This window comes from Carassius carassius, chromosome 20, assembly GCF_963082965.1.
Source record: "Carassius carassius chromosome 20, fCarCar2.1, whole genome shotgun sequence".
Taxonomy (NCBI): domain Eukaryota; kingdom Metazoa; phylum Chordata; class Actinopteri; order Cypriniformes; family Cyprinidae; genus Carassius; species Carassius carassius.
This window is the reverse complement of record NC_081774.1, coordinates 10,693,283-10,708,207: the sequence shown is the minus strand read 5'-3', so window position 1 is coordinate 10,708,207 and position 14,925 is coordinate 10,693,283. Positions and strand designations below refer to the sequence as shown.

Sequence of the window (14,925 nt, the reverse complement as noted above, 5' to 3'; positions counted from 1 at the left end):
GCAAAGAAGAATAGCAATAAATTAAATGTCTCGAGAAGTTGCAAAACCAAATTTTAGAGGCCTCGCTCACACTTCCTCTTTGTTGTCCGCTTTGAAAACAGGAAGCTTTGAGTGTTGGGAAAGAACAGTTCAGCTTTCGGCTCTAGTGTTTCGCCAATATCTAGACATCACATGGTGTTGAACTTGATTCAGAGTAGGAATCTGGAACTTTTTGGGTCTCCAGATCATGGCTGACACTTTAGAGAATAACTCTGAGTGCCCTCCATCTGCCAAGAGTGAAGCTTCAGAAGGCGGTCTGAGCATGCTAGAGAGCTCGGTGCAGGAGAACCGACCAGATGGGCAGGTCGTGTTTGAAGACTCTGTGTTTGCTGGTTATTTGCAGGATGGACTACACAGTCTCCGGCTCGAGGACAGCTTAACCGACGTCAGCCTCCACGTACAGGGTCAGAGCTTCCAGTGCCATCGAGTGGTACTTGCTGCAGCCAGTCATTATTTCAGGTTAGCTAGTAGCACATTCACATCTGAAGAAATGAGCTTGCTTGTTTCATGTAACATTTATTTTTATTGAAAAAAAAGTAAGAGCAGTGATTTAATTTTAGATAACATTTAAGTTAATATAAATATTAATATAATTTTTAATTCATATATATTTTACAGAGCAATGTTTTGTAATGACTTGAGAGAAAAACACGAAGAAAGCGTAAATATTAAAGGCATTGATGCTGACACCATGGGAATCCTGTTAGAATACACTTACACCAGCAAAGTCATCATAACCAAGGACAATGTTCAGAGAATGCTTGAGGCAGCCAGTCTATTTCAGGTTTGTAATATCAGCTTTATACCAAACTTCTCGTTTATGGGCAATATTTTGACTTTTTACCAGCAGAGCGTCTAGTATGATGTAAAGCGGTCTCTGTCGACTATGATAGTTTCATTTTTCAGCAGGATGTTTTTGCTAGGTACACAAGACCGCTTTCACTTCCCCAGTGGTACATCTGTGGTATTTTTGCTGTGTTTGTTTATTTTTGTTGGAGGTAAGGACATCAAAATCACCTCAACATAACAGGGAAGTGAAACTGTATGTAATTTACAGTGGGGATATTTTTTATAACAGTCAGTTGTAGTAGTCACATCTGGGTTAAGGTACTGTAGCTGGGGTCACGTGTTTGCTAAATATAGTTGATGTAGCTTATTTACATCAAATCATAAACTTTTAAGTATAATCAAAATAACAATACATGTTTTACCAAGGCCAAATATGTTATCAGGCTATTTCACATTATTAAAGCATATATAGCACCTTTTAAAACAATTTTAAGGAGATATATACTATATATAAACACTACTCTTTAAAAGTTTGGTGTCTGTAAGATTCTTTATTGATAGTTTTCAAGAGGACGTCTTTTGTGCTCACAAATGCTGATATATTTGATAAAAATACAGTAACAACAGTAATATTGTAAAATATTATTACAATTTAAAATATAACTTATTCCTTTGATGCAAACCACATGCCACTATTTTTAATATGCTGATTTGGCACTCAAAAACATTTATTATAAACACTTTTTTTTTAGGATTGTAAGTTTTTGTAATATTGTAATACTGTCACTTTTGAACAATGTAATGCATTTTTGCTGCATAAAAGTATACATTTATTTTTTTTTAAATCCCTAAATGTCTAAATGCAAAGCCATAACTGAATGCTCTGTTATGACCTCAAATCTAATCTATGTTTGCAGTTTCCACGTATAGTGGATGCCTGTGCCAGTTACTTAGCAAAAGCCCTTCACCCGGAAAACTGTGTGGGAATCTTACATCTAGCTGATGTGCATTCGCTGGAGACTTTGAAAGCCCAAGTTTACTCCTACATTATCCAAAACTTCTCTCAAGTGGTGGACCATGATGAGATCCTTGAGCTTCCTGCAGATGTGTTGGTCAGTCTGCTCCAGCATGATGACTTGGGGGTAACAGAAGAGGAGCAGGTGTTTGAGGTGGTTATGCGTTGGCTGAAGGCCCGACAGGATGAAAGATTAGCTCAGCTGACCCGTGTCCTCACACATGTGAGGCTGCCCTTGTTGGACCCATGGTACTTTGTAGAGAGGGTGGAAGGAGACCCTTTGATCCGCCAGTGTGCCGAGGTGTTCCCACTGCTGCAGGAGGCCCGGGTTTATCATCTCTCAGGCAAAGAGGTCAGTTTTACAAAGGTGAACTTTCTTAATGCTTGATGTCATGTTGAAGTGGTCACAAGACATTCAAATACAGGAAGTGAAATCCAAGCTTAGGAATTTTGACCGTGCGTCATAATGACATGACAAGTGTATTCATAATGTCCACTTTGCTTACTTTTGAAAGAGACTGTCTGTAAGGGAATGCTGTAAAAAGTATACATGGAACTTCCAACTTTGACCATTGCAAAAAATTAAATGGAAATTATATTATTCACAAACCCTTCAGTGATTAAACTATGGGAGCTAATTTCTGGCACAGAATAAATAATAATAAAAGTCGGTAATTCCAACTTTTCTCACAAACAGCTTGAGTTAATTTCTTGCAGATCTGAATTTCAAAAGGTTAACAATGAATTCTGACTTTGAATGCTGGTAACCAAACTGTTGACGGTAGCCACTGTCTTCAATTGTTGTTGTTGTTGTTGTTGTTTTTTCATACTGTGGAAGTCAATGGCTACCATCAACTGTTTGGTTACCAATATTCTTCAAGACGTTTTCTTTTGTGTTCAACAGAACAAAGACATTTAGACATTTTTGTGAAACTGGTTTATAGGTGATCTCAGAGCGCACCAAACCTAGAGTGCGGGAGTTCCAGTCTGAGGTGTTTATGATCATTGGAGGATGCACAAAGGATGAGAAGTTTGTTTCTGAGGTGACCTGTCTGGACCCACTACGCAGGAGTCGCTTAGAGGTGGCAAAACTGCCCAACACCGACATGGAATCTGAGAATGAAAATAAGAAGTGGGTGGAGTTTGCATGTGTCACCTTCAGAAATGAAGTCTACATATCGGGTGAGCACCAGTACATCACACTGACACACTGAGATAGAGATAAAGTGACAGTAACTGTATTCTGTTTATTTGCATGGACGCTGATGTGCAAGATCAAAGAAATGTGTAAACCTCACTGTTTTATATTTTGAAACAGGTGGCAAGGAAACATTGCATGATGTGTGGAAGTATAATGCATCACTAAACAAATGGATCCAGATAGAGTATCTCAACACAGGCCGCTGGAGACACAAGATGGCAGTTGTTGGAGGAAAGGTGTATGTTTTAGGTGGCTTTGATGGAACCCAGAGATTGAACAGTGTTGAAACCTACGATCCATTTCACAACTGCTGGACAGAGGTGAGTCCTGTAAATATCTGGTATCCGCTATAGAAACTTTGGGCCCTTTGCAGTCCCAACAGTAAAAAATAAAATGAAATAAAATCAATAAAAAATGAGAGAGAGAGATAAATACCTTTTTCTTTTTCTGTTAACAAATATCTAACTGAAAGAGTGTTTGTTTGCTAAAAACATCTGTGAAGTACAGGTATGAAAAATGTATATAATGAAAATATGTATTGAAAAAATTTATTGTAAACTATGACACAGTACCATTTAAAAGTTTGGGGTAAGAAAAAAAAATAATAAAAAACGAAATAATACATTTATTCAGCCACGATGCATTAAATGGGTCAAAGGTGACAGTAAAGACATTTATAATGTTACAAAAGATTTTGACATTAATAATAATGAGAACCATTATTAATAATTGATCACCAAATCATGTGACAGTCAAGATTAGCATAATGGCTGCTGAAATTTCTGTTGAAAAAAATATATATTTCAAAATATATTGATAAAAAAATATATTTTAAAATTATGAACTTATTTCACAATAATGCTGACTCTTTTTTTTATCAAATAAATGCAGCTTTGTTGAGCATAAGAGAATTCTTTCAAAAACCTACAAAATGAAAGATGGATGGATAGATAGATAGGTTAATAAAAGAAATCGGCACTTAGATAAGTGGGAAAATAGGGAGATCAGGACATACATTACTTCTCAAGAGAGAAGGAGAAAAACATTAAATAAAAATACATAAATGAAAATACAAACATACACATTATTGCTGCTATGGATATTGTGTTTACTGAGTTTGTATGCCCTCACTCTTGAAAACACATTTCTCAAATGTTCTAAAAACATTGTTTTCTTCCTCTAAACAGCAACTATATACCACAGAACCTGGGGGGCTATTCCTTACACTTATACTAAAAGTTATACTCAAATATTTTTTTTTTTACAATTCAATTCAAATCTTCTGAAGGAAAAAGATGATTGTAGATTTCTGCTGTGGTTTACAAATTCCACTCCAATCCTCATCTGAGATATAAAAATGTCCTTCCATTTTCCACTTGTCTCTAACATTAAAATGCTGAAATCGGCACCTTTAATAACTTTTCTGTGCCTTTACAGTATTTAATCTGATCATATATTTTGATAACAATTCACAATTTAATATTTTTATCCACCTTTCAGGCAGCACCGCTCATGCTGAGCGTAAGCTCCTTCTCTGCTGCCAGCTATGACAAATACATCTTTGTGATAGGTGGAGGCCCCAATGGCAAACTAGCCACAAACAACATGCAGTGCTTTGATTCCCTGTCAAACAAATGGAGTTTAAAATGCCCGATGCCAACCGAGGCCAAATGCACAAACGCAGTGACCTTTAAGGACGCCATTTTTGTTGTTGGTTTGTGCCTTTTTAATTTTTTCTTTTTTTTGCTTAAATGAAACAAACCACTCACCAGAGATAACTGCCTTGCTCTGATGATTAAATGTGTATTTTCCTCTCAAATAAAGGTGGTGCGATGAAGGCCTTGTATTCCTACAGTCCTCTGGAAGACTCCTGGACGCTAATAATCCAGCTGGGTTGTGAGAGGGCCAGCTGTGGCATTGCTGCCTGCAATAACAAGCTCTTCATTACTGGTGGTCGTGATGACAAGAACGAAGTGATTGCTACTGTTCTCTGCTGGAACCCAGAGAAAAACAAGTTGACTGAGGAGTGTGTGCTTCCACGGGGAGTATCCCACCATGGCAGTGTGACTCTCAGGAAGTCCTACACACATATACGCAGGATAAATCCTGGAACAGTCACCGGATGACAAATTCAGCCGCTTCAGAGACTGCAATTTTATTTTACTACATGTTTTTCCTTTATATATGAATTGTTTCAGGTCCATTCGATCAAGTCTAAGCATTATAACAGTGTCCTCTGTTACTCTGATACTGAAAGTGCTTTCTTTTTACATTTAACTGTGCTGTTGGATACACAACTACACAAAGTGTTACCGGTGTGTTCAATTTGACAATGCAAAAAAAAAAATGCTTGCACATTAAAAGTTACACATTTACAGTACAACATTAATATTTATTCTGTAGCACTTCACAATAATATTAAATTTGTTAATATTGACACAATCTGTATCATGAACACAATAAAATATTTTGGACAAAATCTAAATTCACTGTTTACAGCTTATTGTGAACAATTAATTTATGATTCTATCTAATTTATTAAAGTCATTTTTGACCATGTAAATTTCATACAAATATTACTCAATCCTTAGGTAAAATGACATACTTCTGATATTTGCAAGATTTGTCCAATCACCTTTTTCTTGCAAGCTCTATTCTATGAATAGAACAATAAATAAAAGTTCCCGCCTTAGATTTATGTTTTGATCATGTTTTATCTAGATATACTTGTCACTACTTCCATTAAATCATGACTTTAATGTGTTAGTTATGAACGAACATGAATAACACTAGTACATTCATAAACATTTACCTAGATAAAATAAATAAATGCTAGTTCACTTAACCCAAGTTACCATTTATTCTGCTCATGTTGTCAAGATATAAAACCAGCTATCTGAAAAACTATCAGCCACTGAAAACACCAGCAGCTTTGTTAAAAGATCCAAGGAGTGTTTGGTTTTCTGCAGTTTTATTTCATTAATTTGAAGTAACTTAAAGGGAATGTTCACCCAAAAATGTTAATTGTCATTAATTACTAACCCTCACATCGTTCCTAACCCGTAAGACCTTTGATCATGTTCAGAACACAATTTTTTTTTTTTTTTTATGAAATCTATATACAGCAAGACATCATTGGCTCTACCGTAATTTTCTGAAACTACAAGAATACTTTGTGTAAAAAAAAAAACTAAAATTATGATTTTATTCAAGTAAGACATGAGTAATGAGAATTTACATTTTTGGGTGAGCTAGTCCTTTAATAAACACCATATACCGTAAAATAAAGGATCTCATAATCTGATTAAAGCATTTTTATTTAGTGAAGAGAGATGAATACAAAGAAGTTGTCAAAAATAAGCTTTATTTGTACAGTCCAAAAAAACAGCTGTGCATTTAGAAAATATTCATCACACACAGGTCTTGTCTGTTCTTTCCTGTGCAACTGTGATCCCTGATATAGGCAGATTATTAGCAGTATGTTGATCACTTTCAAGTTTAACATAAAAACACAATTGTCAAATATATAAAAGGCACCACTACCTTGCCTCACCGAACACTATCTGAGCCAATCAGATGCAAGAACAAAAACATTAAGAGAACATCCACTTCTTAACAAGGTTAACTCTGAGGAAACATTGCATGAAGTAAGCAAGTCCTGTTGTCCAATGCCATCGCAGTTCCCTCAATTTCATTCAGCAGTGCCGCATGTCTCATCTTCTGTGTCTGCTGTGGCTGTGTCCAGAATGTGACCTGCTCTGATGCTTGCTTCGTCTGTGATCATGTGATCTGTCACGGTCATGTTCACGATGGTCCCAGTGGTGACCACGATCGTGCTTGTGTTTCACATAGTCACGGTCACGGGCTTGTTTGCGGGAATTGCTGTGAGATGGGCTCTGCGATCGCCTCCTTTTGTTGCTGTGCCGACTAGACTCACTTAGTCTGTCTCGCTCCGTCCTCAGCTGCTTGATCGGTGAAGCTCTGCGACCTTTGTGTGGCCGTGGCGATGGACTGTGGCTGCTCTGAGAGCTGTATGTTCCTGAGTGGCTCCTCTGACTACAGATAAGAGCACAGCATGTCAGCAGCAGAAAAAACTAATCTATTTTAAACATCAACCTGGTGTACATGTATGAAATATATCACTTGAAGTGAAAGAGTATGTTGAAACTTACTGTCTGTGTGGAGAACGGGACGGCGAGCAAGATCGTGAGCGAGACCGGCTGTGTTTCTTGCCATTCTGAAACACTTTGCTCTCCTCTTTTTTCATGCTGCTATACAAGAAAGATAAAATAAGCAAAAAACAGTAATCAATATAGTACAGTACAGAACAACAAAACAGCAGTGTTGCTATTAACCCCCCAAAAATATTTCATAGTTTAGGTCAATTAAAATTAATATGATTTAAAAAGTACTAAGCTGATGTACAAAATTAAAATGTGCTAACGATAAATTAAAAAAAGTATTAAATTTTTTAAAATTAGCTACTTATAAAAAATTAAATATGCATTAAGACCATATAAAATAATAAATAACGATAAAAAAATTCCATAATAGTTGTTTTTGTTTGAAATTTACCAAATTTTTTTTGCAATAACCAACATTGCATTCAAAATTGAAAAGAGACCTCATTTTATTTTTATTTCTTTACCCCAAAATGCAAAAAATCGAATGCGCATCTCCTCAGTAAAGGCGCTCCTGTAATTAGTAGTGTATCTCCAGCACGTGCATTCAGATCAGGATTGCCAGGTTTTCACAACAAATCCTGTTTCTTCCAAAGTTTCTTCTCAAAACTAGTCCAAAACTAGCCCAATCGTGTTTCCATGAGGTTTCCCGATAAAAATTGTGTCCCGGGTATACAATACACACATTTTGGAAGGGTTGCCTTGGTAAAATTCGCATTTTAGGGGCTAAATATCACTTGAGATTGGGGTCGCTTTGACCAGTGGACATGGAAAAACAACCGCGGACTTGGCAACACTGGTTCAGGTGGAGGCGCATTTACTACACAGAGCCATAGTTCACGGACAAGCTAGACAAAATCGCTTTCAAAATCGACAAAGAATCGCCTTTGATTTTGAAATCGATTTTGTGTAGACTGTCAGTGAATTACGGTTCTGTGTAGTAAAGGCCAACCAATGTTGCCAAGTCTGCGGTTGTTTTTCATGTCCGCGGGTTGAAGTGACCCCAATTCCAATAACATGATTTTTAGCCCCTAAAATGCTAATTTTACCAAGGCAATCCTGCCAAAAACGTGTATTATTAACGCGATTGGACTAGTTTTGAGAAGCAATTGGCCAGGTTTTGTTTTGAAAACCTGGCAATCCTGATTTAAACACGCTTGCTGTAGATATACTACTAATCACAGGAGTGCCTTTACTGAGGAGATTGCACAGCCCTACCCCAAAATGAAAAATTACTTGTGAATGATGGAATTTGGCATCAGTACAGAAACCGCTTTAATACAACAGTTAAAAGAAACCGGAATAATTTTAGAACTTTACAAAATGTTGATATACCAGAATAACTGATATAACCATCTCTTATCAAAAGACAAATCTATTATTTGTAATAGACATTTCACAGTATATATATAGTATAGTGTTGTCAAAAGTATCAATCGTGATTTTTTACAATGAAAGCCACGTCTGTCAGTGGATCCGTTTATGTCTTTCAAACGCTCCTGTGTGCTTCTGTGCAAGCGCTCGGTGAAGAGCGTGAAGGCATGATCATTGTAGCCAAACACAGTCATATCTGTTCAGTTATATCTCATAAATCGGCTGCATTTAAGAATCCGCTCAACAGCGCTCAAAATATTTTTTTCAATTTCAGTACAGCCTTGTATCATGGTCTGTACTTTTGACAAAACTAACATTTGATCGCTGTATTTGAAAACTTACCCATTTAAGGGGCTTTTTGGAAACAACAGCCTCTTCTCGGACTCCTTCACTAGTTTAGAGTTTGCCGATTTTTCTTCCACCTTCACTTCTCGTGGAGAAGCTGGAAAAGGAAAACATTTTAGCTGCCTGTGAACTGACAAGTACTTGCAAACAGCTTGCCTTGTAAGTACCGTATTTTTCGAGGAAAAAACGAGGAAAAAAACATAAGTCACATTCATTTAGAACCAAGACCCAAGAGAAAACATTACCGTCTACAGCCGCGAGAGGGCGCTCTATGTTTTCAGTGTAGACTACAGGAGCACTGAGCAGCATAGAGCGCCCTCTCGCGGCTGTAGACGGTAATGTTTTCTATTGGTTCATTTCAAATTAATTTTGATAAATAAGTCGCACCTGACTATAAGTCGCAGGACCAGCCAAACTATGAAAAAAAGTGCGACTTATAGTGCGGAAAATACGGTAAAAGCAAACAAACAAAAACGTACAGGGTTTTGATGCTGGGGAAAATCCACCAATGGCAGCGAGAGCTGGTGTGCCACCGGGATTCTGTCCTTTGGCTTTTAGTCTTGCCTCTTCCAGGGCCACCTTCCTCTTTTCCACCTGTTTTTCAAGCTGTTCTCTGTTAGGCTGAGAGATGGATGGAGTATTAACAACAGCATGAAGTAACAACAATTAGTAGAAACAGATTGTCAAAGAAATGTCCCAAGCAAATAAACAAACTCTACCTTTTCTCTAGAATAAAGCTTCATCGTGCTAATACAGATTTCTTTGATGTCCTCCTTAGAAGCGCCAAAAACAAGATACCAGTACGGCTTGGAAGGAAGAGGAATCTGAAGACAATAGAAAAAGACCTAATGAAATAAAAATAATGAAATCGATAAAGATACACAGATAAATCTAAAGATGTACCTGAAGTACTCGAGCAGCGAGGTAAATACAGGCACACGCAATGGTCTCAGGTTCAAACCGCACAAATACATTGGTTCTGAGGGCATCATTCATATAATTCCTGAAACACATAAAGAAACACCTATGCAACACCTGCCATGCTCTCGCTCTCCCTCATATGGCTTCTGGAGACTCTTAACTTCATGTCCTTTCCCTCACTTTTTAAATGTCGCAAAGATGGTGGTAAAACTAGACTCTTAAATTTGAATGACAAATAGCTACCTGAAGCATATCTTTGCGAATTCGAAATCTTTCAAACCCCATATCAAAACGTTGTGAGGAGAGGCAAGAATCACTTCAAGGTGGATTATCAGGGACAACTTACTGTAACAAAATTCACATGAACATGATTCATATGAAAAAAGGAACATACCGTTTTCACTGCTAAAAAAAAAAATATTTTGGATTTAGAGAGCATAAAGTGCATAACTAAGAACTAGCACTCAAGCACTGTGTGAGGAGAAAAAAAAAAAAAAAGCAAATCCTGGACCCCCCAGCAAAGCCAAGGCCTTCCATTCAGAGAACCTCCGCTGAGAGCTCTCACTGGATTGGCTGGCAGTCTCGAAAAGGCCAGCCAATGAGGTGGGAGGGGCTCCTGGGTCTTGTGCCTGAGGAGTTCGGGTGTTTTCTGTGACACTTACCACCATGGGCTACCCTTTAATCAAAGAGTAGAGAAAGGACAAAGTTAAACAGAGCTCTCCAAAAGCCTTAACCTCAATGATCTGCATGAAATCAACAAACATGTGACGTAAAGAACGCTTCTGCATTTTTATTACAAAAAAAAACGTGTGATGCCAGAATGATGTGAACCTATCTTACCTTTAGGAATACCAAGCTACAAATGCAATTCATGCTTTATAATGCAGTGTTTGCACTAGTTCCTGTTCATACTTAGTACCATAGTACTTGGTAGATAAGTACCAAGCTCTTTCAAACAAGTTCAAGGTCTTATCAGCAAATGTTACTAGTGGAAACACGGCATGAGTCCAACCATAAACCTGAGGCAATGTCTCCTCTATAAGGGGAAGAAATTCCAAGTCATAATTTATATGGCATTTTTATGACATCCAAAAACAAACACACTTACCATGCTGTTTGAACCAGCATCTGATTCTTCTCACATTCAAGAACTTGTAGGTACATGACTATAATCTGAAAGTTAAAAACTGAAAATTAATTATGGACACTAGCAGGATTTTCAAACACAAAAATAGATCACAGCAGCAAAATATATTCTGGATAGCAATTGAAAACTTACCTTGTGTGGATGTTTGACATGAACACAGAAGCCCAGTTCCTTGAGGACACGGCGCTCCGCTTTGATCAGTTGGTTCTTGGTGTTAATGTAGTTTTGATCAAGGACAAGAGGGGTGTTCCTGGTTCAACACGAAAAGCAAAAACGGCCTTTGTAAATATATGTTGGACATGATATATTATTAGAAAAACTACATTTCTATGGTCTATGTTCTCTGATTTATTTCATATTCTTTTCACAGATGATACAGGGTTAGAAAAAAAAAGTTAATACAAAAATTAACCAAATTTTTTAAATGGTTTTAAGTAAACAAATCATCATTACATGCACAATCCAAAATGTAAGCTAAGCACAGTAAGTAATTAATGGCTATTGAATTCTACAGGGGTTTAGCTACTACATTTCATGCTAAATGATTAACCCTTTAACTAAGAATAAAAACCCATAATTGACTTACTTTTTGCCCTTTCCTTGATTTAAGTGATGGAAAACATTTATCACATCCCTCACTCTTCTCGGCGATTCCTCGATCTTTGAGGCCAAGTTGACGCAGGCCATGGCAACAATCTGATTTAAAGTGACAACCACAATTATTTTCATCATCTGGGGTTTTAATCATTTTCTTTTTCCATTTTGTATGTCTGACTTACCTCAAAGCTGTGCTTGATGAAGGACTTCGAGTAAAAGAATCGTTGAAAAAGGACTTGTCCGGTCGCCATCGCCACCTATTCAAATGAACAAAGAACAGATCAAAAACAACATTTATGTCACTTGACTTACATGAAAACAGCACATGGTTGTTAAACAGTTAAAAGTATACAACAAATAATCTGTTTTAAAAACATTACAAAATATATTTGTACGGCTTAACGTTACATTAGCTGAAGGAAGACAAAAGGCCGCCGGTTTGAAGTGTCTTATACGTTACCTTAAGATCATTAGAAATTAAATTCTAACATACTGTCGGACTAATTCACATATACATTCACATATATAGTAACCTGTGGCAGACGCAGAAGAATCCCGGCGGCCTGGATGAGCTCGCAGCCCAGGATCCTTAGGTCTGTCTCAGTCTCACGACCGAGGCCATCCAGCATGGACGGTGTCGTGGAGAGCGTCTCCTCGGGTACTAACGAGCTATCGATGGCCAGAAACACCTTCGAATACACTTTATCGCCGATTAGTATGCCTTGGCTGTTCGGTGGAGTGTTTATATGAGGAGATACAACACCCAGAGACATCGTGATCGGGTAAATCGGTTTCACAAAATGTAGACCTTTCGTCCGCCAGGCGGAAATGGCAACGTTTCGTGATTGACGCAATAGAACAACGGACGTGACGTCAGTGACTCTGCTGGACGGTTGAATTCCCGTAGAATACCGCGATATTGTGTATGTGCGCCGTGTGGGTCGTGCTATTCTTTATTAAAGGACAGTACATCTTTTAATAATATATACGTTTGTAAAACTGTTAACTCTCTGTGGCCTATTTCATTTTCACAAATGTAAAGTTACCGATTGTATGCCCAACTTTAGGATTTTTTGTATTGATTTGAAATTATTTTATGAATCTCTCTGCTAATCACTTTATAAGAAAGCTGCTAAAACTACTGTATTGATGGAAATAAAATAGTGAATTTGATGTAAGGGTTGCCCCCTGTGTATTCTTTGAAGCTGACATTTTGTGCAATTTGTAATTGAATTTATTTTTTATTTTCATTTATTTACGATTAATTTATTTAAGAATTTTTTGAAAACTTTTTATTTATTAGTTTTTTCTGTTTACATTAATTTGTATTATTCTTTATGTATTTATTGTTTTGTATTCTGGTTATGTATTAACCTTATTGCTTTGTATCCCCTGTGATTTATATATATATATATATATATAAAATATATATGTACACACACGTTTGTGTAATAATGAAAAGAAATGGAATAAAACAACTTTATGCCACCATAGAACAACATGATAGAAAGATAGATAGATAGACAGACAGACAGACAGACAAACAGATAAAAAAAAAGTACAAGGTCAGATTTCTTGCTATACCATGCTGTGCACCAGGTCCCTTGCAGAGATGTGCTGTGTTGCCAAGTACCAAAGTAATCACATCATCATGTTTGAGACCTACACGGTGAGGGGCTCATCACTGAAACTGATGAGACAGCTTACAGAGGGGATGTGATATGCCTAGACACTTGGTCAACAAGACATAGAGATAGTTGTTGACTTAAGGAAATCTTTTGCTTCCCTCTTCATATCAACAACACCATTAGTTACATACCCAGGAGAAAAAAAATTGACTTGTATAATAAAAAACAATTAAACTGCAATAAAGAATGATACTTCTATTTTTGAATTTTCTTTTTAACATAACAATTTCCCATTCAATATACTGTTTTAAAATATACTTATACTTAAGATTATAGATACAGGATAATTTGGTAGCCTACTGTTTGTGAACAGAAAACTGTGATGAACTTTTCCTCTTTAATGTTTTCATCAGCACTGATTATACTAATTGGCTACATTTGCTGAGAGGGTAAATGATAGCCTCTGTCTTTGCTGTGCACCAAGCAAGAAGTAGGAGAGATGCCAGCTGTCACTGATACTCATTTTGACCTAATTGCATTAACCCCCTTGCCCCTCTCATTTATCAACCAATATCCTTATGAGATGTGTCCAAAAGAATTAAAGAACACAAGGCATTCATTAGTGTCACAGTTGATTTTCCCAAAACACCACTGATTTCAATAAACAAATGTTTTGTAAAAGATCCAAATCCAATTTGATCTCTTATTACTGCACTTTACATAAATCTATTACTAAATAGTTAAGAGAAATTTACGGGAAGGAATTATTTTTTATAGAGAAGTTGTGCAAATGCTGTTTTCTCAGTCCAAGTAAAAACATTTTGATGTCACTGCCAGCGAACAGTAAAACTTTTTTTTTTTAAATCCATGTATTTTCACAGTATTCCGCCCTCTTGGCCTGTGGTTGTTTTTGTGAAAAGCACATTCAAAGTTACTGAAAGAAAGAGTAAACAAGACCTACTATAGACAAAATATCCTGCTGCAGCAGTTCCATTATATGCTGTGAAACTTACTTAATATAGCCTGTTTCCTATGCATATGCATTACTATATGCATTATATCACCACAGTTATATGCATTATTTTCAAATGTTTCACTGTTGGGAGCCTTTCTCATGAGGTTTCCTCCAGTGAAGTTTCTGTGCATGCCAGCATGTCAATAAGCCATGCAAATAACACCTTGCACACAAGCTGCTTTTTCAGTTGTATAAAAGGAAGCCCCATCCCCTTTACTTCAGTTTGTTACACAATATGTTTGTGACTATGCTGTGGCTTTCAAAAAACTGAAAATTAGCTCAGTTGGAAAGCCATTTAAATTACATTGCATGTCAGTCATGCAAGTGCAAAGCGTCATATTCTCTTATACGTACAAGGTATTACTGGCAGCTGAGTAGCACTGAATTAACCAAATGTCCCAGAGGAGGAACATCTTGCAGCTTCTTCTTGCATAAATCACTCACTGAGACATTTTAATCAGGTAATTATTCATTCTTTCTGTCAGTGACTGGGGATTCATAATGTACTCCAGATTCTGCTGGTCCCTTCAATGGCACTGCTGGGATCTGGTTACAGAGCTGTAATGTTTCATCTCACAGGTTCAGAAAAGTACACACTGCATTTTTGCTAGGAGTGAAAATGTGATGTTTAAAAGCAAAAAATGATGTCTGTGTATGCTCTCAATTTTCTACG

At 36.9% G+C, this 14,925-nt stretch overlaps 2 protein-coding genes across 4 annotated transcripts; one reads left to right on the top strand and one right to left on the bottom strand.

Moving 5' to 3' along the window:
• The first annotated feature begins 82 nt into the window (after window positions 1-82).
• On the top strand, window positions 83-5,381 carry LOC132096319 (kelch-like protein 6). 2 transcript variants are annotated; one of them, XR_009422569.1, is made up of 7 exons: window positions 83-498; window positions 658-823; window positions 1,746-2,195; window positions 2,788-3,025; window positions 3,162-3,364; window positions 4,615-4,758; window positions 4,869-5,008. XR_009422569.1 is itself a non-coding variant. In XM_059501613.1 (7 exons), exons 1-7 carry the CDS (start codon window positions 227-229, stop codon window positions 5,168-5,170), a joined length of 1,845 nt encoding a protein of 614 aa, XP_059357596.1. In that variant the 5' UTR covers window positions 86-226; the 3' UTR covers window positions 5,171-5,381. The 2 variants fall into 2 exon arrangements, 1 of the variants encoding a protein (XP_059357596.1); XM_059501613.1 differs by having other exon boundaries at window positions 86-498; window positions 4,545-4,758; window positions 4,869-5,381.
• Window positions 5,382-6,396: 1,015 nt separating this feature from the next.
• LOC132096318 (cyclin-L1-like) lies at window positions 6,397-12,478 on the bottom strand. 2 transcript variants are annotated; one of them, XM_059501612.1, is made up of 11 exons: window positions 12,143-12,478; window positions 11,792-11,866; window positions 11,599-11,708; window positions 11,145-11,262; window positions 10,974-11,038; window positions 9,848-9,947; window positions 9,664-9,768; window positions 9,424-9,565; window positions 8,942-9,041; window positions 7,217-7,312; window positions 6,397-7,100 (listed from the first exon to the last, which is right to left on the bottom strand). In XM_059501612.1, exons 1-11 carry the CDS (start codon window positions 12,380-12,382, stop codon window positions 6,758-6,760), a joined length of 1,494 nt encoding a protein of 497 aa, XP_059357595.1. In that variant the 5' UTR covers window positions 12,383-12,478; the 3' UTR covers window positions 6,397-6,757. The 2 variants fall into 2 exon arrangements, with proteins under 2 accessions (XP_059357595.1, XP_059357594.1); XM_059501611.1 differs by having other exon boundaries at window positions 7,217-7,315; window positions 12,143-12,477.
• Between the last annotated feature and the right edge of the window lie 2,447 nt (window positions 12,479-14,925).